This window comes from Esox lucius, chromosome 19, assembly GCF_011004845.1.
Source record: "Esox lucius isolate fEsoLuc1 chromosome 19, fEsoLuc1.pri, whole genome shotgun sequence".
Classification (NCBI taxonomy): domain Eukaryota; kingdom Metazoa; phylum Chordata; class Actinopteri; order Esociformes; family Esocidae; genus Esox; species Esox lucius.
This window is the reverse complement of record NC_047587.1, coordinates 22864472-22887005: the sequence shown is the minus strand read 5'-3', so window position 1 is coordinate 22887005 and position 22534 is coordinate 22864472. Positions and strand designations below refer to the sequence as shown.

The following is a 22534-nucleotide window of genomic DNA, read 5'->3' as shown; positions in this document are numbered from 1 at the left end:
TTAAGTCCTTTCAGACTGTCTGAAATGTGATGGGGTAACTTTGACCCATTGAAGGTCTCTGACTTCAATTCAACCTGTTCTGCTGGCTCCCAGGGCAACAGATGTTTACAAACCTCACCCCCTACCTATTCAAGGTTACCCGTTTAAGATAACGTTAACATTACAAAACTTTCCTGGTTCCGAGATCTGACTTCCTGTGTTGAAAACACTGTGAACAAAATAACCAAATAAGCAAAACCAGTCTTTTTACAGCCATCTTGATAATGTTATCTGCCCTTGGGTGAAAAGCACTTAATTTGAACAAGCTGGACTAAAGCTGTTCTATTGTTCCTGTCTTTGAGCTTGTTTATGTCCCTGAAATAAAAACAAAAGCCATGATTTTTGTTTCTAGTGTTCAGTGTTGCTGCGGTAAAGCCAGAATAGGCTCATGCTCTGAAGTGAGGCATAATGGATTGTGTGTGGGCAATAAACCTAGGAGTCAGATTTAGGGTGCTGCTGCTGGATGAAGTTCTGAGGCTCCACTAGCAACAGTTACCTGGACTGGCTGGCCCGGTTAAACCAATACAGAAAATGAGTGCTCCATTTAATTAATTGGTCTTAACATTTTTTTTTTTCCTAATGTCTGCTAGGAAAAGATGAAGAGCAAGAATAAGCTTGTCCCACGATTATTAGGGATAACCAAAGAGTCCGTAATGCGGGTGGAAGAGAAGACCAAAGATGTGGTTCAAGAGTGGCCCTTAACCACGGTGAAGAGATGGGCTGCTTCTCCCAAGAGTTTCACCCTGGTATGCTAAAAAAAATGTGCATACTGTTAAATGCTCTTCTGTTAATTAAACCTCAGTTTGTGTTGTTTTTATAATATCAAGGAATCAGAGTTAGCTGACATGGATTTTCATGTAATGTAGGACTTTCTTTCACCCATAAGATGCATTTGAAGTGTGTAGAGTTACACATTAACTGGTTCATATATTTAATCAGCTGTTTAAAGAGTATAGTATCATAGTGGAAGGGAGACAGAGTTTGTATTTTTAGCAGTATAATACATTTTGAACACATACCTGTGCTGTAACTTTAGTGTCTCTCCTGACAATCTGCTCTTGCTCTCCAGGATTTTGGGGAGTACCAAGAGAGTTACTACTCAGTTCAGACAACAGAGGGTGAACAGATCTCACAGCTGATTGCAGGTTACATTGACATCATCCTCAAAAAGGCAAGACAAAGCTAAACCAGATCTCCATTGCCAAATCATCTGGTTTCACAGTGCCTTGAATGTACTTGAATGGAGCAGTATTTGTTGGCAAATCACCCGCTATGTTTAATTGTCTGATCCCTCCATTACCAGCTTGCCCCGCCCTTAAAATGTCCTTAAAACTGTTTTGTTTATAGAGTATGAAAATAATCCAAACTTTATTATACTATGGCCAATGTGATCAAACATTGATTTTGATTGCAGATTTTCGTAGACTGGTTATCGACTAGCTAGAAAGTATTATTCCACAGCCAAATGTTTTGTAAGGTTAGGGTTATGTTTAAGGTTTAAAACTAGATTTTATGATTTTATGACTTTGTGGCTATGGTGACTATGCTCTCTTCCCCCGCTACGATTTACAGACAAGCTCTATGCGCTACCAATACAATCCTAAATTTAAGACAAAAACAGAATTGATCAAACCAGAAATCACAGTTTTGTTTGCTAAAACAGGTTTTGATTTTCTTTGCACAGAAGCAGAGTAAGGATCGTTTTGGTTTGGAGGGGGATGAGGAGTCCACCATGCTGGAGGAATCAGTCTCTCCAAAGAAGTAAGGATCCCATACTGTACCTACTGAACTCCAAAAGGATTTGGAGAGTGACACTTTTTTTGGGCTGTATGTTTCTTCACTTCAGGTATGATACAATGACTTTGAAGTGCAGGCTATCAGACGTTATTTGAGGGCATTTTCAGGGTATCAAATATGGAACTGCCCAAAAATAAATAAAAAACATAAACGTCTCAATAAAAAAAAAATGATACAAATATGACAAAATGTTATGATAATTGTATTAAGCAGTATATACATATATACAGCTCTGGAAAAATTAAGAGACCACTAGACTTTTTTTTTCCTCCCAAAAAATTTCCTTTTCAACTTTTTTGAAAAAGCTCCGGAGCTGTATAAGTTTCTGTGCAAATACTTTTGGAGTTCACTGGACATACATGCCTAGTTGTCTTTACTGGGTGCAGCCCTATTTACATTGAGAATGGGCAATCAGAGGACTATATTGTGAATCAGAGAACTATATTCAAGAAGTATAGACTAGTTTGTCACCCCACATTTGAATGTAAACCTTAGTTTAATTGTGCATATAATCACAATTATGGTGAAACACGAACAAAAATTGTACTGTGATTTCAAAAAATGTCACAATGCTGAATCTATATCAATAGTGAAAATATAATTTTTCACATTATTTAATAATCCAGAAATAATTTTGGGTGCATATAAAAGCACATCTTAAAATGCTGATTTTCGAGTTGATGACACAATCCAGAATGGTTTCCTTGTCAAATGGAAAAGCTGCATCCTCCCCATCTTGCATCTTTGTAACAAAAAAACACAACCATCTCTTCCTCAAGCACATTTACAAAAAATGGCTGACTTTAATTTAATTAATTTAATTAAATTGTATTTCCTAGTTGCAAAAATTCTACACAGTAAGAATTCTACACACAAGTCAAGTCAGAAAACAAGCACTGGATACTGTAGGAAAGTGTGCCATTTTGCCATCTAAAATATCAAATAATGTTGTTTTCAAAGCTTTTTTGAAGATGTAGTCCAGGATTTTTTTCATCACAGAATTTTATTGCTAGGTCTTGGCCATAATTGTAAGTGTGGCATGTGTTTATAGGGGCATGGACACAGACCTTTTAAAAAAAAAGTTTTGTTTCTGTTACTACTGCCCCTTTCTGTTACTACATTGTACTGTTACGGTTCTAACCCCTCTCTCCAGATCGACAATCCTGCAGCAGCAGTTCAATAGGGTGGGTCGCGTGGAGCATGGCTCAGTGGCACTGCCAGGAATCATCCGCTCTGGGTCCATTAGTGGCCCTGACAACACCTTCAACATGGGCACCATGCCCTCTGCCCAGCAGCAGATCACCACAGGGCAGATGCACAAAGGACACATGCCCCCACTGGTGAGAATACCCTCTGGCACCCATGACAATGTCACACAATGGAAGCTACGATGTGCAGTGAACCTTCCTTACACCATCACAAACAAGGATATTTAAAAATAAATAAATATATATATATATATATATATTTATGTGTGATGGTATAAGGAAGGTTCACTGCACATCGTAGCTTCCATATACACTCACCTAAAGGATTATTAGGAACACCTGTTCAATTTCTCATTAATGGAATTATCTAATCAACCAATCACATGGCAGTTGCTTCAATGCATTTAGGGGTGTGGTCCTGGTCAAGACAATCTCCTGAACTCCAAACTGAATGTCAGAATGGGGGCGAAAATGCCTTGTTGATGCTAGAGGTCAGAGGAGAATGGGCCGACTGATTCAAGCTGATAGAAGAGCAACTTTGACTGAAATAACCAAGGTATGCAGCAAAGCATTTGTGAAGCCACAACACGCACAACCTTGAGGCGGATGGGCTACAACAGCAGAAGACCCCAACGGGTACTACAAATTTCTAAAGAATGCTTTCAGCACCTTGTTGAATCAATGCCACGTAGAATTAAGGCAGTTCCGAAGGTGAAAGGGGGTCAAACACAGTATTCGTATGGTGTTCCAAATAATCCTTTAGGTGAGTGTATATATGTATATATATATTTATATGTGTGTGTGTGTGTGTATATGTATATGTGTATATATATATATATATATATGTGTATGTGTGTTTTGTCAGAGTTTGGCCCAGCAGGCTCTGATGGGGACCATCAACACCAGTATGCACGCTGTGCAGCAAGCCCAAGTTGATCTGGGAGAGGTAGACAGCCTGCCCCCTCTTGGCCAGGACATGGTGAGTTCCCACCTCAATTTATTAAATGAATCCCCTTTTACACAATAAAGCCACAATATTTAAAAAATGTGTTTAATCTTCTCCATTACTCATAGCCTTTAAATCCAATGTATCCTGATCACTGAAGATTTTTGCTGTTGTGTTTTTGAAAGATAGATTACATTTTAATCCTGATGAATTTAGATTGTCATTTGGAGACATGCCCAGCAATGAGTTGATGTTGAAGTCCATTTGAACGCTCATGTTTCTCATGTAATTACATGGTGAAAGTATTCTGTAAATATGGATTATTTACCTTGAAGTGGAAGTCTTGTGCTTCAAAAGTTGCTACAGTTCAAAACTCTAGTCCTTTGATCCTTGATAATAATATGTATATACTTGTCCTTTTCCCACTTGTGAAAGGCATCCAGAGTTTGGGTTCAGAACAAAATGGATGAATCTAAACATGAAATCCACTCTCAAGTAGATGCTATAACTGCCGGAACAGCATCTGTGGTCAACCTTACTGCAGGTATGTGCCAAATAGTTTACCTACAGGCCTTCTGAACCATGTACTCACCCAGTCATTGATGGCATTTTTGCACTTGAATCCATGTTATTTTTTAAAGGCCTCTAGACCTACATTGAAAGAAAAAAAGGCCTCATCAAAAATAAGTCATAATCTTCAAGGTGGTAGGGGGTGGAATCAAAACACATTTTCAAGCCAACGGGAAGTACCTAGAGAGCACTGGGTCTGAGTTCACTTTAAAGGATGCAGCGTTTATCATATGCCCTAATAAATATTTCCATTGATGAATGTAGTGAACATGTTTTCCTGAAGCTGAACTGGATGGCAGCCTCTCCATACTCCTTGGCTCCCTGCCAATCTTTTTGTAGGTTCTAATCTGTCCCAGCCATCTGTTGGATAGTACTGAGGCTCCCTGCTATAATCCGATACAAACTTCTACCTCTTCACACATGATTATATTCTCGCTCTCTCAGTACCATGTCCAGTGGATTTTCGTGATCATGGTGACAGTGATGTGTCTTAGGAAACCACCCAAATTGCTGCTGTGGCCTGGCCTAGAGAGCAGAGGCAGCACAGGAGACAAAGTGATGGGTTAATGATGACATCTATCCACAACAGGTGACCCAACAGACACGGATTACACAGCGGTGGGCTGTGCCATCACCACCATCTCCTCCAACCTGACAGAGATGTCTAGGGGGGTGAAGCTGCTAGCAGCGCTAGTTGAGGACCAGGTTGGAAACGGGCAAAATCTGATGGCCGCTGCAAGGACCCTGGCCGGGGCCGTCTCTGACCTACTCAGGTCTGTGGAGCCTGCAGCTGGAGAGGTACAGATCATTACAGTTTATTGAACTGTTCCACCCATCAGATGTATTCTGTTCTGTTTATTACAATGAACGCACACAGACAGATTAGCAGTGCGTGTGTATCAAAGCCACAAGTGAGTTCCTTATTTATGTATCATGTTGAAGAATAATGATGTGTTCTGTGAAAATGGGATCACTGGAAGTTGTTTTGATTGGTGATGTAAACTGTGTCAGGGAGTAAGCATGCCCTGTGATTGTGTTATGGTGTCATGATGGGGTCAGTTTTCTCAATGCGTTGATGTCATTCCCTTCCATGCAGCCAAGACAGACTGTTTTGACTGCGGCAGGAAGTATAGGGCAGGCCAGCGGGGACCTGCTGCGTCATATGGGGGAGGGAGAGACTGATGAGAGATTCCAGGTTGGACTCCATTTTACTCACTGTTTCTATAGTATCACTGCCAAACAGGAAAACACACATTTCCAAAGCTACAAACACTTATGTAATGGTATCAGGCTTTGTTTTCTTTAGCTATTGTTTTTGTGTGGAAAGAGAACAAACACTTTTTGTGTGCTTGTCCTAGGCTAGTGGTGATGCACAGTGAGATAGCTTACTAGGTTTGGCCTACAAAGCTAAATAGGTAACTGCTAGCCAACTTGACAAACCAGCTAACATGTTACAAGCCTATCTTGCCCATTGTATAACTATTTATACAATGTTATACAATTTGTATATATAGGCTTAGAGTGGTGCCAGACAGAGATAGATGCTTAGCTAGTTAGTTTGGTACTTGGACAGATGGACAAACACTCACCTTACAACATAAAGTCATTGAGGATAAGCTGGATTCAGTGACAGTAACAAAGCTCTCAATTTCAGATAACATATTTCCCTAATACCCTTTATAATATATTGTAATTGTAATTTTTCCGTTTTTGTCTGGTAGAATCTTACAAATGGCTCCTTTAATGCTTCCGGTCATGTCTAAGCAGCTTTGCTGTGACTCAGTGGGTGATGGTAATTAATGTGTTTCAGGATATTCTGATGAGCCTTGCCAAAGCGGTGGCCAATGCAGCTGCCATGATGGTCCTTAAGGCCAAGAACGTTGCTCAGATGGCAGAGGACACAGTGCTACAGAACCGAGTGATTGCAGCTGCTACTCAGTGTGCTCTGTCCACCTCTCAGCTGGTGGCGTGCACCAAGGTACTGCTCTGTATAATTCCCACTCTCCTGCCACTGTCTACTATGGCCATGGACGATAACTCAGGAGAAGGACTGGTGATAAAGACAAGAGCTAGCTTAATGAAACGAAATAGCAGTATTTCTGTATTTCTTGCGCAAATATGTCTATACTGAGTCCAGTAATATCGCTAAAGGTGTTTTATCTAATTTGAGTGACCAATAGAGACTGAACATGGACTGTATTCATCCAGGTGGTGAGTCCCACCATCAGTTCTCCAGTGTGCCAGGATCAGCTGGTTGAGTCGGGAAAGCTTGTGGATCGCTCCGTTGAGAGCTGTGTCAAGGCTTGCCTGTCGGCCACAGACGACGGCGAGCTGCTGAAGCAGGTGGGGGCTGCAGCCAACACTGTGAGTCAAGCCCTCAGTGACCTGCTGCAGCATGTACGCCACTACGCCAGCTGTGGCGAGCCCATCGGACGCTACGACCAAGCCACCGACACCATCATGACCGTCACGGAGAGCATCTTCACCTCCATGGGAGATGCAGGTGAGCTATGGAAAGAGGAGTGGGGGTGATCAGGGATGTTAAGGGACAGATGAAGTGGGGTGGACAACTGTTTTTGCTTCCCACAATAATTGATGTTCCTTCTGTAAATCAAACTACAGCCATTGTTGCTTTGACACTACTGGGAGTATTTTTAAGCTATTAGCTAACGAACTTTGGCAAAAGCTAGGTAGCCCAAGTAAGTGTGGTGAGACATAAATTAACTAAAATACCTTATATATCATTGGTTTGCACTTGGTGCTTGCCAACGAGCCAGAAAGTATCCAACAAAGACTTCTAGCAAATCTGCTAATTCATATCAGCTAAAATCCCAAAATAGCTATCTCTTTAACACATTGGCTTTCATTGTTAAAATCCAAGTATGGTTTATTATATTTTGTAAATCATATTATTCATTTACGTCCAATTTCTCAAATAAAGAATATAGCGTGAATTACAGAGCCATCGAGAAATGGAATAATTAATATTCCCTTGATCAAGGTTCTGAAGCTTTAAAGCTCCTGTTAGTCACTAAGGATAATTGCTACTGCTTAATGACTAACATTTTAACCTAAAGTGGGGAGGCAAGGAAGCCTAGCAGTTCACCCAACCTGCAAGCCAATTAATTGAACATGAATTGTGTAGCGAACTCCAGGTCATTGGTAAAAATAAGAATATCTTCATAGTCATAGCTAAAACATAGCCTGGTAAAGTAGAGTAATACTTTTGTTTTGGCTGTAGGCTGAAAAATACCATTTATAATATTCCTTTAATAGTCTTCCCTCCAGGTATTTCTAGGTACAGGTGGGTGTTTTGGAATCACAGAGTTCTTAATAGATTGAATATGGGAAATATGGTAACTTCCAGTGATTTTATAATCATATTTCAGATTTTATTATATTTTGTGTTAATAGTGTAGTGCACACTGCATGTAAATTGTGAAATTTTGAAAATGAAATGAAAAATAAAGAATGCCTTGTGGGATGTCCTCAGCGGGGTCGACATTTAGTAATCTATCCCTGGTTTCTGTCATGATACCACAGTGAGAGTTATTGATCTCTGCTCTGTCTCTCTCTGACCCTGTGTAGGGGAGATGGTGCGTCAGGCCAGGGTTCTGGCTCAGGCCACCTCTGACCTTGTCAATGCCATGAGGTCAGACGCAGAGGCTGAGGTGGACGTGGACAACTCTAAGAAGCTTCTGGCTGCAGCTAAACTCCTGGCAGATGCGACTGCCAGGATGGTAGAGGCTGCTAAGGTACTGTGTTGATCACTAAGAAGGATCTGTGTATGCCATCAACATGCAGCATGTTATTTTAATGTATTAGTGTAATGTCTTCAACTTAGAGTAGAATTTTACGTCTGTCATTTGAAATCAATGTAAAAGCTGTCACATGCTTCAACATGTGTCCACTAAGAGTCAAATGCTTCCTTCGGGGATCCGTACATTGAACTACAGTATTTTATTTACAGACCATAAGATATAAACAGCACATCACAGCCTGCTCTCTCTCCTGACTCTGACCTAATTTAAGGCAGCCACATACTGTAATTAGTAGCATCCTTGAATGAATATTTGAGAATATGGAGAGCTTACGACATTTACTCTGCTAGGCAGGAGCAGCAACGCAGAACCATTGACAGGTTATAACTAAGGAGACTCATTTCATTAGTGCCCACAAAATACAGTGTACAATTACACTTACCAAAATGGATCTGTGTGTCAAGCTCGCTGACTGATATCTGATGAATGTCATCTCATGAGGAATATGACACTGTTTTAAAGCTTAGTAACATTTGCCTCAGTAAATATAATTACTAGTTGTTACACCTAATTTAGCTAGCTAAAAGCCACTGGAGTCTAAATGCAACACACCAGTGAGTCTGTGACCTAACAAGCGTAACTCTGTCTGTTGATTCTGGTGATGTGCAGCATTCACGCATTGAACTAAATGGAGGCTGACAATAACAGTCTATTATTAAGTTGTTTTATCAAGGTATATGAGAAGGTTCTGGTAAGAAAATCAAACAAAATATTTTGTCAAATGTTTTCCAGGCTGTTACAACTGAACTGCTTGGGCTACAAATGAATAGTTACAGTAAGTGGATTCAGGGAATTCATTTGCAAGCAATTCATATGCAAGCAACGTTGAAATTACAGAGGAGCTGTTTGAATTTTGAGCTAAAATCCCAAAGCCAGTGCTGAAGCCGAATCTTGGTTAGATTGTGTGTTCAAACCGAGAAATATCTGTCACTTTAACCACCTCTGTTCAGCATCAGAACGTAGCCAGCAGTGGGTGTGAAGTGTGAAGTGTTTTGTCCCTGGCTATCACACCATATAGTGTATTTAGAATCTACACAGGTACTATGTAATCAGATCGATCTTGAGGGGTACTTATTATGAATGTGTACTCATTATGCATCCTGACGACAGGATGCCTTTGGGAAGGCTGTACTAAGGGGGGGAGTAACACACTAGTCCACCACTGAGTACATGTAACATTCCAGAAGCATATAAAATGAGGGCTGGTTGTTAGGATGGGTGATGTACTGTACTGTATGTATTGTACTGTAATGCAACCCATAATTCAAGGTAAATAATCCTGAACATACACTTACTTTTAACTCGTTAAGTCCTTTGTAACATTTAGGAATTACATTTTGATAATGCCGAAATCTATTCAGTGTTGTGCTAGTGTGTTAATGCTCTTACTTGGATTTGGACTTGCTTTAAAATGAGTGCCACTTTGTCAGGATGGGTAATGTTCTGTGTATAAGTATACAATCATTACATGGAAGTACTCTTCAAGATCCACTTAATTGTATCTAAATCCTGTTTTACATGTTGTATCATTACATGTACTAACCTATGAAACAGTGTCGTATCCCTCATTTGGTAGTTAGTCAGTAAGGTAGCAAACCTTGATGAAATGTTCAACAACATTTCATGATACTGAGTATAGACCATGCATGTTTAATTGCAGACCACAATTTCTACCATCTACATGTTGTTATTAGTGTAACTATGAGTAGTCGTGCTTAACTTCAGTATTGGTTATAGTAGAATTACACATGTAATATAACTGTAATAAGGACTACTTAGTTGTTCTTACTGGGGGATCCTTGTCAAATTTTAATCTTAACAGTTAATAAGCCCCCTGGTGCCGTGGTCAATGTTAAATTAGTAGGATATTATCAGTTTGAAAACATCAGGCTTGTTGAAACAATACTTATGGTTTTGTAGATGCTTTTGATCTGTGACATTCATCACAACAAAATTTCCATTACAAAGAAGAAATGCGAACTTGCAGTGACGGTTTCCTTGGAAACTGTCAGAAAGCAGACAGGTCCTAATGCTTCTCTTCATTTAATGTACAGTCATTATGTTGGGAGACTTTCCAGGGTGTCGCTGAGAGAGAAGGTTTGATATTTCCTTTGCCACTACATAACTGATTGTAATAAGTGGTGAGTTTCCTTGTTGTGTCTGGCTTGCATACCTGTCTGGTTTCCTTCATGTGTGACTGTGTGTGTGTGTGTGTGTGTGTGATAACAGGGTGCTGCAGCTTACCCCGAAAACGAGGACCAGCAGCAGAGGCTGCGAGAGGCAGCAGAGGGGTTACGTGTTGCCACAAACGCCGCAGCTCAGAACGCCATCAAGAAGAAACTCGTCAATAGGTTGGAGGTGGGTGGAGAGAGAGTGACAGCACAATGTAACCTGTTCTTGTCACGACAATAGTTGTATTGGCCCCTAACGACCAGGTCCTTACTGCAACGGAACGTCCGCTGGATGTACTAAACTAAGGCTGGAATCAGTTGGGTTTTTGCATCCACCTGTATATCTGTCTTTGTAGCTTGTATTGATAATGGCTTTCACGCCAAAGATCCAGAGATAACAAAAATGTGGTGTGTAATGAGCATCCCTTCACCTGCTCATTCAAATGAAATACTTTCTGATGATCTCTCAATGCGTTGGATTTATTTGGATTTTGAAACATTACCATTTCTGTGTACTTACTAGAAGTCTTTGCTCTTAGGATAATGCTAAATATGTAGTCTTTTTGTAGTTTGTTTGTTTTACCGGAGTTACATGCATTATTTCTTTCTTTCTCTCTCGCACTTATCTCCCTTTCTTTCTGTTGAGAGATATGCCAGAGAGGCAGAGTTTTGCATTCAGTTTTTTTGGGACAGCATTTTTATTTCTAATTCATTTTTTGTTTCATCAGCCCCCCCACCCAACCTCAAAAGACAATGTTATTGTCACCACATTCTTTTCTATTGATGCTTAAAAAAATACATCTGTATGTCTTAATGGGTAATGGACAACGATGGATCGCCATAGATTTACTATTATCCTGTCCTTATCTACTAGCATATGGCTCGAATGTATCACATTCACCTACCAGAATCTCAGAAATCGTCTCTGTTTCGGGAACAGATGGCTGCTAAACAGGCCGCGGCTGCTGCCACTCAGACCATTGCTGCGGCGCAGAACGCTGCTGCCTCCAATAAAAACACAGCCTCTCATCAGCAACTGGTGCACAGCTGCAAGGTAAGGCAATATGCACTGAGACTGACCCACTGCAAGCGGAATTGTTCTCGGGTCACCCTGTGTAAATAATGAGAAACATTTAAACAAAGACGATTGCGTCGCTGCAGTGAAACCACTTCCACTGAGGTTTTTCTTACATTGTTATTATAACGTGATGCATGCAGGCAGTGGCAGATCACATCCCTCAGCTGGTCCAGGGGATGAGGAGCAGTCAGGCCCAGCCGGAGGAACTCGGTGCCCAGCTGGCCCTGATTATGGCCAGCCAGAGCTTTTTACAGCCTGGCAGTAAGATGGTGACGTCTGCAAAGTCCACTGTACCCACAGTGATGGACCAGGCTGCCGCGATGCAGCTTGGACAATGTGCCAAAAACCTGGCCACCTGCCTGGCCGAGCTACGGACAGCCACCCAAAAGGTAAGAGCTCCACAAGGGCGTGTTTTCGTACAGACCGGACATACTTTTGGAAATTTTTTTTTTTTACTCTGAGAAATGTTTTGCTTGCTGTGCATCTGAAGGCCCATGAAGCATGCGGTCCTCTGGAGATAGACTCTGCCCTTAATGCTGTCCAGACGTTGAGGAGTGAACTACAAGACGCCAGGATGGCTGCGCATGATGGCCAGCTCAAACCACTTCCTGGAGAATCGGTCAGTCCGTTTGCATATCCGAGTCCATTGTATTGAGTTTTTCAAATTTGGAAAGCAAATCTGCAGATTTCACATGTTTCCTAAGGTGTGACTTTGTGTACCGGTATCATCCCTACAGCTAGAGAAGTGTGCCCAGGAACTGGGTAGCACCTCAAAGGCTGTTGGTTCCTCCATGGCCCAGCTGCTGACCTGTGCTGCACAGGGCAATGAGCACTACACAGGTAGGAAAGAATACACAGAGTGCATTTAGAAGAGAGGGTTGACTTGAATACGTTTCCTAAAACTCATGGCAGCATTCATTGGCTGGCTGGGTAGGTGGTGGAAGTGATGGAAAAAGAGTTTGCTACATGTCATTATCATAAAATGGTTCGCAGCGAAGTTACACTCTCCCAAATGAAGTAACGGGATAACTTAGTCAGCAGAGACCCTGTAGGCATGAACTTTCAGTCCACCAATAGACATCCAAGTGTAATTCAATTCTTGATTTAGCTGATCACTATTGCCTACTTTGGACGATTACACTCAGTGGTCTCTGCTGCACAGCCTGCCTCTCTCTTTAGCCTCTTTTCTTGCTCCATTCGTCTCTCAGGAGAATTGATGAAGATAGATTTGAGTACTATTCTCTAACAATGGCTTCTCTCTCATTCCCTGACTGTGCTGCTTCTCGCTGAGGCCCAGAGTGCTACTCTTTCCTGATTCGTCTAATTTTCCCTTTATTTAACATCGGTCAGCAATGGGCTTGATAAGGCGAACAATAGGGGTGCTTTTTTGGGGCTAACCGTGCTAATGCTTACCCAAGCAATAAAACGGTACTTCTGAATGTGTCTATTTTGTAATAAAAGGGCATGTTTAGTAAATGCATAATGGCGTTGAAAATAGGTCGAACTAAGATTAGTTTGCCTAGGGAATAAATCATGATGTAGCTATCCAATGGCAGGGTAGGTCGTTTAACTGCATCTTAAAGAACAATGACAAAGCATAGTGGCTCGTCGACTAATGTGGTGATGTGAATTTCAGCTCTGTACTCCAACACTGGCTTTGTCTGTCTGTCATATGTAGGCGTGGCTGCCAGGGAGACTGCCCAGGCTTTGAGGACATTGGCCCAGGCGGCCAGGGGTGTAGCAGCCACCACCAAGGAGCCTCAGTCCGCAGTAGCCATGTTGGATTCTGCCCAGTATGTCATGGAGGGCTCTGCCATGCTTATTCATGAGGCCCATCAGGCCCTGATCTCCCCTGGCGATGCAGAAAGTCAGCAGAAACTGGCACAAGTAAGGAACTGTTGACAGACTTCTGGTGTTGTACTCAGAAAGTCGAGTTTGTATTCAGATTACAGTGTTTGTTTGTCAAGCCCTTTCCTTTTCTCTGCTCTCTGTCTGATAACAGTTTTATGAACATCGCTGCTCTCCATAAAAATGATCTGCTTTAAGTGTTGCTATTTTGTCTCTTGCTAGTGATACTCTCTCAGGAACACTAGCTCCAGTAAAACTGTTTATTTGCAGCAGGCTCTTTGGTAGATAAATATATTTGTTGGCATATATCTGATACAGTAGAAACAATTTGTGAAATGGATTGTCATACTCCGCTTGCAATGTGATTTGTATTTCCTATGTTCTTTTGTTCTTATAACTGTGCTGTAGGACTCTGAGGCGTTGGTAGAATGGGGAATGTCAGCCCACTAATAGGCTGACTGTGCTTTGTTGCAGGTGGCCAAGGCAGTGTCCCACTCTCTGAACAACTGTGTTAACTGCCTGCCTGGTCAGAAGGATGTGGACATGGCCCTGAGGAGCATTGGAGAGGCCAGCAAGAAGCTGCTGGTGGACATTGTGAGTGCTTGTGCCAGACAAGGCTGTTTTAAGTGTTAACATTTTACACACTGAACATGCAGGGTTATATAGGATCAACTCAATTCTGTCCTAATTCCCTAAACATGACTGTGGCATTTAATACCTCTTTTCATTTATAATCTGTGCAGGCATTACACCGCCATGGAAAATTCTCAAATGATGTTTGTCACATGCAAATTATATTTATCACTAGTCTACAGCATGTGAAGACTAACAGTGGCATTCTTACTCACAGTCCATAGCAGACTGAAGTAAATACAAATATTTAAGATTAAAATTGTAACACAAGGAATATGTACACAGGGACACAAATAAATATAACAAAGAATAAATGCAAAATGATATGAATAACTAAAAGCATACTGTATGAACAAGTCTAACATTATTTAAGCTTTTTGTTGCTTTTAAGCTTTGTACAATGCATATTTTGAGACATCACAATGCTATGCAAAGTCTGTCACGACAAATGCCTAAGTTATTGAGTCTAAATGCGCAAACTGGCCTCAAAAGCATACCCAGTTTCATTTCGGATTGTTTTTTAAGAGCAAAGTCAAGGCATGAGAACTAGCTCATGAAATGGTACTTTTTTTGGAGTCCTGGACAGCAACTTGCTGAAAATTCCATGGCAAAATGATGATCTGTCTCTGCACCCTGTTTGGACATCTGTCCTGGAATTCCAATAGGCCCACCCGTCATGGATTTAAAATAATGATTTTGAGTTCGATTTCGTGTGTCCGAATATTGTCAGTACTAAAGGAATGGTCCAGAATTTGGGTTTCCAAGGCATGGAATATCTCCCGGAGCACATTAAAGTTATTAAGAAATGGAGAGTTAAAAATTGCTGTTCACCAAAGGTCCCTATCAAAACTGCAAGCATCTGTTACGTTTTTTCTAAAAGTTGGACTTTAGATGTTTCTGGAAACTCGGAAAATACTCTTCTGTCTTAGATTCAAGGGGAAGCTGGTTTCACAATTGCCAGGACAGAGTAGAGCTTTGACTAGGACCCTGTAGAGGTGGGACAGGCATGAGGTCAGAGATGGAGATGTTGGGTTTGAGCATTGACTGAAGGCAGGAAGAGTTAGTTCAACTGGATGCTTTGTAGGCAAGCACCATGGTCTTTTAGTGCAGGTAACCTTCAACTTGAAGCCAGTGGAGTATGTGAAGGAGGAGCAGTGTGGCATGGGGAACTTGGATAGATTTAATAACAGACAGTTTGTGGTGTTCTGACGAAGTTGTAGGGCTTGGTGATACAACAAGCACAAAGACCGTTGACACACAGTTGTCCATGGGTGAAATGAAACAAGGGCTTGGATTAGTACTTTGTTAACAGTGTGTGTAACAATGACTAGCAGTACCTATTTGTAGACTATGAATAGACTAATGGTAACTTTGTCGCTTCTTGTGTGAACTAAGGTCGTACTCCTTGAAATATAGCCGGAAGGGGTATTCTTGTCAACCATGATGGAGAGGTCTTGAAGCAGCATGTCTTCCACCTGAGGAAGAACAGATCTGTCTTGTTGATTTTAAGGTGGTGGACCAAAATCCAAGTAGAGATGTTTGCCAGGTATGACATTTTTTATGTTGAGTGTTAGAATGGGGGAAGGGGAAAAGTGGTTGAGTGTCACCTGTATAGCAATGATAGCATAGACCATGTAAAGATATGGTGAAGCCAAGTGTCTTGTGTATAGAGAAAAGAGAAAAGAGGAGATGGAGTTTAACTGTGCCCTGGGGCACACCAGTAGCGAGCCCATGAAGCAGACACAGATTCTCCCTGAGAGAGATAAGGGGAGAGATGGAAACAGCTAACATGCTCAAATATAAAGGGAAAGGGAAAGGAAAGACAGAAGGGATACCCGTCTGTTGTTTTTGACATCAGAGGGATCAAGTGTGGCTGTGAATCCCAAACCAGACCCTTAACCCTACCAATGTGGTCTGATTGGCCTCCATTGTCATATGTTGCTGACAGAACTCTGAGGAGAGTGGTGAGTAATGCAGCTGGTATTTCATTGTTTAAATGAGCCAAAATCTGACAAACTAATGCATGTATCATATAATTAGGCACTGCTGTCCGTTCATAACGTAGGGCTTTATGGGATTCCACTTTGCCTATGGAAGCCGTTGCAAACTTGCTGGAAGGGGCCACTGGTGGGTTTAATTAGCACCTACAGCCTTGATCATTTTCACTTCCTCCACTTTAAGACACGTGTGGATGTAGCAAAGGCGTGCACTAATGCACAGATGTACTGTAGGAGGGAAAGGGGTTTGGGATTTAGCATTGGTTTCTTAAGAGGGTAGTCTTGAAGGGTCAGGGATGAGCAATCTATTACTATCAGCATCATTACACCCAGCCCATCATTACCCTGAAAACATCATGCTGAAAAAAATATACATTTGAAGGAAAAACATTTATTGAAAATATATTATGTTTTTTTCATATCACTTTGAGATCTTGAGAACAAAAAACATAATGCCTATATATATGTGTATATATATATATATATATATATATACAGCTCCGGGAAAAAAATTTTGACCATTGCAGGTTTTTCTTTCCTTTCCAAAAAAGTTGAAAAGGAAGGTTTTGAATAAGGAACAGAAGGGTTAAAATTAAGAGACCACTACAAATTGAACGCTTCTGTTCCTCACTCAAAACTTTCCTTTTCAACTTTTTTGGAAAGAAAAGAAAAAGGTGCAGTGGTCTCTTAATTATTTCCAGAGCTGTATATATGTGACCTTTTGCCAGTCATTACAGAAAATTGTTGTGTACTTTTTGGTCAATACGTTGCAGTCATGAGTAAAAGGAAAATGGAAGCTCTGATTTTTTTAGCAAAATGTTGCAATCAATGTGGAAAGATAATTGTCACCTGGAGGAATTTTTTTAATATTTTAAAGTCAATAGGGAAATATGAATGTTACATGGCTGACTTTTTAAAATTATTTAAAGTCAATAAGGTAAATTGTTTCTCACTTCTTTTCTCACTTATTGATGCATATATCAATGTGTTAGTATTGATTCAATGATAAACATCAACCAATCAGGGTTTTGTCAGACAGACAGACAGGAAGAGTAAGAAAGTTTTCCTCCATTTTGGTCCACCTGCCGGCTGTAAAGCAGGAGGAGGGCTGAGGCAGCTGGAAGAGGAACAGTGAGAATCATAGAATGTGGAAAAGGAGGAGAGTATTGTGGAAGAAGTAGTGTAAGGAGACAAAAGAAGATGCCAGGAGACAAAAAAGGATGTGTCAGGAGGAAAAAAAGGATGTGTCAGAGGACAAAAAAGGACGTGTCAGGGGACAAATAAAGATGTCAGGAGACAAAAAATGATGTGTCAGGAGACAAATAAAGATGTGTCAGGAGACCAAAAATGTGGTGTCAGGAGACCAAAAATGTGGTGTCAGGAGACGAATAATGATGTGTCAGGAGACAAATAAAGATGTGTCAGGAGACAAATAAAGATGTGTCAGGAGACAAAAAAAGGATGTGTCAGGAGACAAAAAAAGGATGTGTCAGGAGACAAAAAAGGATGTGTCAGGAGAGGAAAAAAATATGTCAAGAGACAAAAAAGTTTGGTCAAATGGAAGGGATTATAGGATAAAAGAAGAGAGAGGAGTTGGAGAAAGCAAGATTGTAACGGTACATGACTACTTGAGTGGTGCATGACTACACATTATGTGAATTGGAGTTGATCCAGTGTCCAGGATGATGGAGTTTATGTATACCAGTGTTTCAGAGCTTTGTAGGTCTGCAGATGTGGTCGCTACTGAACAATGCTCATTTCGGAAGCTTGCCTTTGCCTTCTTGGGCAGAGACTGTAATGGTCTGATTGAATCCAGTTGATTTTAAGGACTGAGTCATGAAGAGGTTGAAGATGTCTGTGAAGACACCTGCCTGAAAGCAGGCATAGAAAGCATTTAGCTCATCTCGTAGGCTTTTGTTGTTTGCAGGAGTATTAGATTCAGCGTAAGGCTTTCCATCTTAGTCCTGTTTTGACACTTTGCCTGTTTTACGGCTTGACATCATAAAAGGATTTCTTGAAAGCTGCTTTGGTTAACTTGTCAATATTATTGGATGAATCCTAGAATTATCCAGTCTGTTCTTGAGAAACAATGTTGTACTTTAGCATCTGTTTCATCTGACAACTGTGTTCTTGAGCAAATCACTCGTGCTTCCTTTAGTTCCCAATAACATATGGATTATAATGTAAACAAATAATACTGAAAGTGTTGTATGGAGTACTATGTCTCTCCTCTGTGTATCTCCAGCTCCCTCCCTGCAGTAAGTCCTTCCAGGAAGCTCAGAGTGAGCTGAACCATACTGCCGCTGAGCTCAACCATTCTGCTGGGGATGTGGTGCACTCCTCTCGGGACACAAGTAGCCAGCTGGCCGTGGCTTCGGGAAAATTCAGTGAGGACTTTGATGAATTCCTGGACGCTGGCATAGAGATGGCCGGACACACTCAAGTAGGTATCATATCTGTTACAGGACCCAACAGCCCCAAATAAATATCGGATTAATCTCCCGGTGAATTGGGTGTGGATAAACGTTATCACGCCTGAAGTTACTTACATGTATAGTAGACAGGAACAGTGTAGATTTCATGGGCTAAAACTAATTTGCCTCTGGGATTGTCAAATTTTGACTGTCTTGTAATGCTTCTTCAGTCACTTTGAGCAAATACAAAATGTTTATACATTTGTTTTATTAGGCTTTTTTAAATCTAATTCACATAGGTATATGATTGTCCCTGGGAGCACACGTTTACTCCAATGTAATGAAATACTTGATGTCCTTGTTATTTTGCTCATTAAATTGGATAGATCATGTGGGAGAGTAGTCGATGTGGAATGACACACAGAGGCCTTAATCTGGATTTAAGAAGTAAGGCTGACTAAGGCTGGCTGACTAAGGCTGGCTGACTAAGGCTGGCTGACTAAGGCTGGCTGACTAAGGCTGGCTGACTAAGGCTGGCTGACTAAGGCTGGCTGACTAAGGCTGGCTGACTAAGTTGGGATTCGGTGTATGCCTTCCGGCACGTAAACAATGTTTTTAGACTTCAATAAAATAAATATCTGTCTTGTGTTTTGTTGTCTTGTGACTTTGTCTTTGCAGTGCCAAGAGGACCAAATCCAAGTGATTGGCAACTTGAAGAACATTTCCATGGCCTCCAGCAAGCTCCTTCTGGCAGCCAAGTCCCTGTCTGTGGATCCTGGAGCAGCTAATGCTAAGAACCTCTTAGCTGCTGCAGCAAGGTGAGGCTACTACAGTACATATAGGGCAGAATAGCATACTAAAAGGACTTATTTTATCACAAACTAGTTGAGTATAAGGAGAGTCTATCTAAAAAGAGTAGTTAGGTGTTATACATACTAATTGCTAGTTACAGATCTCAATAGTTACGTTAGCTTTTAAACCTACAGTACCAATAGCTAGCTGGCATTCAGTACCCAGTCAGTCTACCAGGATGATGTTTAGAAAACCTGCCAAGGAGCGGGTGAGGGACCACGCCAAAGCAGGAAGTATCACTTACATATATATATAAAAATATTGTTCCAAAGTTAACACAAATTACAGTCAGACTGGACAAGCCATTTATGATCAATACAAACCAGGGCTGCAATATTCTGGTAACCTTCCCGAATATCCAAGTGATATCCAATCATGACTACATTTATTTTGCAGATCTCACTCGCCCTTCAATCCTTCAATTAACACCTTGTGCACTAACGTGTGCTGTTTGCCGCGCCAAAACCATTCCACGCTCCTTCTGGACAATTACGTGTGAAACAAATCTCCCTGCCCTAGAAATCTCTCAGACATGATACACCACCTAAAGTTCCCCCAGTGTGAAGTTCCCCTTTCCGTTAAGACGCGTCCGTATTTGCTAGTCAGAACCAAAAACGGGTTTGATATTCATGTCCATTCTAACCCAGTTCCTGGATGTAGCTACCGAACGAAAAGTAGACTACTATCGTGGTCCAATTTCACGCACTGGAACATGTCTGCAGTGGCTGTGATTGTCTGGCCTTGCTCACGTCATGCTGCTAGGCTGAGAGATAGACAGAGATAGTGCTGGAGAGATGTCAGGCAGCTGGCCCCGCTGGGCTCTGGGCCTGACTGAATTCCCTCTCTTTAATTAGGCAGATAGATGGATGCAAAGGCTAGAGCTTGTCTGTGATCACTGAGGCTGAAAGCCACGCAGTGTTAGATTGTCACGAGGAGAGAGAGAGCCAACGGGCCCCCGCCGTGCACGTGTAACGTGGAGAGCGGAGGCGCGCGTGTGTGTTCTCTGTGTACATGTGGAAAGACGGGAGCGATAAATGCCCTGCGCTGCCGCCCTTGTGTTTCAGAGCGGTGACAGAGAGCATTAACCAGCTCATCACACTGTGTACCCAGCAGGCACCTGGCCAGAAGGAGTGTGATAATGCTCTGAGAGAACTGGAGGTAGGCCGTTTTTACATTACACGTATGTCTTTTAACAGTGTGCTTTTGTTTTCATTTGAGTCCTGACAAAGCCGTTCTTTACCTTTTATTGTGCAAATGATTCCTGATGGATGAAGTGGGATGGCACCTTGTCTGCATGAGATGGTGCTATGGGTTTCAATATTGCCGTTATCTCCAGGGCGTATGAAGACAAACTTGTTTACTTCCTCTATGCCCTGAGTCTTTTCAGCACAGGTCCCCTCCTCTTCACGCTCGGTGACATTTATCGCCTGTTCCTCTTTTTCTCTTCCGATGTCAACATGCTGCTTCACACTGAATGACATTCAGCATTGATTTCAACCCCCAATACAACCAATAATAGTGTTATGTAACTAACAGATCTGTGGTCTATTCTCCTGAATGACCATGTAATTACTGGTCTAACAACTTACCTGTACAAGTTAAAGATTAGCATGACTTTGATTAAAAACAGTAGCACACACTTGACAATATATTGGATAGAAGAGTCAGTATTTAGTGCTCTTCTCCTTGCTGAGCCCCTCTCCTTCTGTGACCAGGCTGTGAGAGGACTGCTGGACACCCCTGGTGAGCCCGTCAGTGAGCTGTCCTACTTTGACTGCATCGAAAGCGTCATGGAGAACTCAAAGGTGAAGCCTCACAAAGCAGTCACACGCACTCTAAACTTGAAACATTGTTGATATGTAGACAACTAAGGAGGCGCTATGGATCGAGCTAATCTTAGAGTTTCTCTCCATTCGCTGGTGTGTAGGTCCTTGGAGAGTCCATGGCAGGAATTTCCCAGCACTGTAAGACGGGCAACGTGCCAGCATTTGGAGATTGTGTGGGAGTGGCGTCCAAGGCCCTGTGTGGGTTGACAGAGGCAGCTGGACAGGTGAGATCCCAAACTGGAACTGACTGACTGTTGCTTCCCTCTCTCTCGCTCCTCTCTACTATCAGGCTGGGCTTTGGTCCTGCACACAACAAACACCCTGTCAGCTCTTAACCTCTGCTCATGTTTTATTACCTCATGAATCTGTACCTCACGCTGAAGCAGAAACTGAGCCATGAGCACTTTTTCTTTCCTCTCCCTCTCGGTTTATATGTAATAATACATTATTTACCTTAAGTCCAGGTACCACATGCTAAAAGGACTTGTTTGCTTCTACCTATCATTTTGAGATGTGTTGGTCTTTTTTCCTCCATTAATATTAGTACTTAAAGAAGGTAAAATATGTCACCACATTAAAATAGATACGATTTCAAAGCTCACTATATTGAAATAAACATACTTCAAAAGCAAAGAGATCCTCAACAGGAGTCAACAGAAACATTCAACTGTTAAAACTGATTTTGGCCTTAAATTGAAATTCAAGCTATGTGGCCTCTCTCTTCTCTCCACACACCGCAGGCTTCCTACCTGGTGGGTGTGTCTGATCCAAACAGTCAGTCGGGTCATGAGGGGCTGGTGGATCCAATCCAGTTCGCCCGAGCAAACCAGGCTATTCAAATGGCCTGTCAAAACCTAGTGGACCCGGCCAGCAGCCCATCTCAGGTGAGAAAGACTTATATCATTGTTAAATACAGGGACATTTATTTTACATTCAAGTCAATTACACCAAATAGCACATCGTTTTGTGACTTCAAATAGTTGGTTACATTTCAGCATCAACATAATGTAAAACATACTCCCAATATGTTCCTATTTAGAGAATGTCCAATGTTTTTTGCTTGTTTGACATGTGTTTGTTTGTGTGTATCTGTGTCTGTTTGTTAGGTTCTGTCCGCAGCAACGATTGTAGCCAAGCATACCTCAGCACTTTGCAATGCCTGCCGCCTTGCCTCGTCCAAGACTTCCAACCCTGTGGCCAGGAGGCACTTTGTTCAGTCAGCCAAAGAGATTGCCAACACCACAGCCAACCTTGTCAAAACTATCAAGGTATGACTACTCTATACTATCGTCGTTTGTGCAGTTGGGCTTTGGAATTTGTGCCCTTAGCAAAAG

The 22534-nt window shown here is 41.7% G+C and overlaps 1 protein-coding gene across 4 annotated transcripts in view; it reads left to right on the top strand.

The window, feature by feature from the left end:
* tln2b (talin 2b) overlaps nucleotides 1-22534 on the top strand; it is a 97684-nt gene that overhangs the window by 53934 nt on the left and 21216 nt on the right. For all 4 annotated transcript variants that reach the window (XM_010896568.3, XM_010896567.3, XM_010896569.3 and 1 more), the window contains 25 exons: nucleotides 630-785; nucleotides 1109-1210; nucleotides 1724-1800; nucleotides 2990-3176; nucleotides 3910-4023; nucleotides 4426-4534; nucleotides 5150-5358; nucleotides 5657-5755; nucleotides 6371-6538; nucleotides 6769-7063; nucleotides 8149-8315; nucleotides 10611-10739; nucleotides 11493-11606; nucleotides 11771-12019; nucleotides 12121-12249; nucleotides 12368-12470; nucleotides 13309-13517; nucleotides 13953-14072; nucleotides 18354-18551; nucleotides 19201-19340; nucleotides 20439-20532; nucleotides 21090-21179; nucleotides 21302-21424; nucleotides 21941-22084; nucleotides 22307-22468. In XM_010896568.3, coding sequence (XP_010894870.2) covers nucleotides 630-785; nucleotides 1109-1210; nucleotides 1724-1800; nucleotides 2990-3176; nucleotides 3910-4023; nucleotides 4426-4534; nucleotides 5150-5358; nucleotides 5657-5755; nucleotides 6371-6538; nucleotides 6769-7063; nucleotides 8149-8315; nucleotides 10611-10739; nucleotides 11493-11606; nucleotides 11771-12019; nucleotides 12121-12249; nucleotides 12368-12470; nucleotides 13309-13517; nucleotides 13953-14072; nucleotides 18354-18551; nucleotides 19201-19340; nucleotides 20439-20532; nucleotides 21090-21179; nucleotides 21302-21424; nucleotides 21941-22084; nucleotides 22307-22468 — 3687 coding nt within the window. The remainder of the gene's footprint in view (nucleotides 1-629; nucleotides 786-1108; nucleotides 1211-1723; nucleotides 1801-2989; nucleotides 3177-3909; nucleotides 4024-4425; nucleotides 4535-5149; nucleotides 5359-5656; nucleotides 5756-6370; nucleotides 6539-6768; nucleotides 7064-8148; nucleotides 8316-10610; nucleotides 10740-11492; nucleotides 11607-11770; nucleotides 12020-12120; nucleotides 12250-12367; nucleotides 12471-13308; nucleotides 13518-13952; nucleotides 14073-18353; nucleotides 18552-19200; nucleotides 19341-20438; nucleotides 20533-21089; nucleotides 21180-21301; nucleotides 21425-21940; nucleotides 22085-22306; nucleotides 22469-22534) is intronic.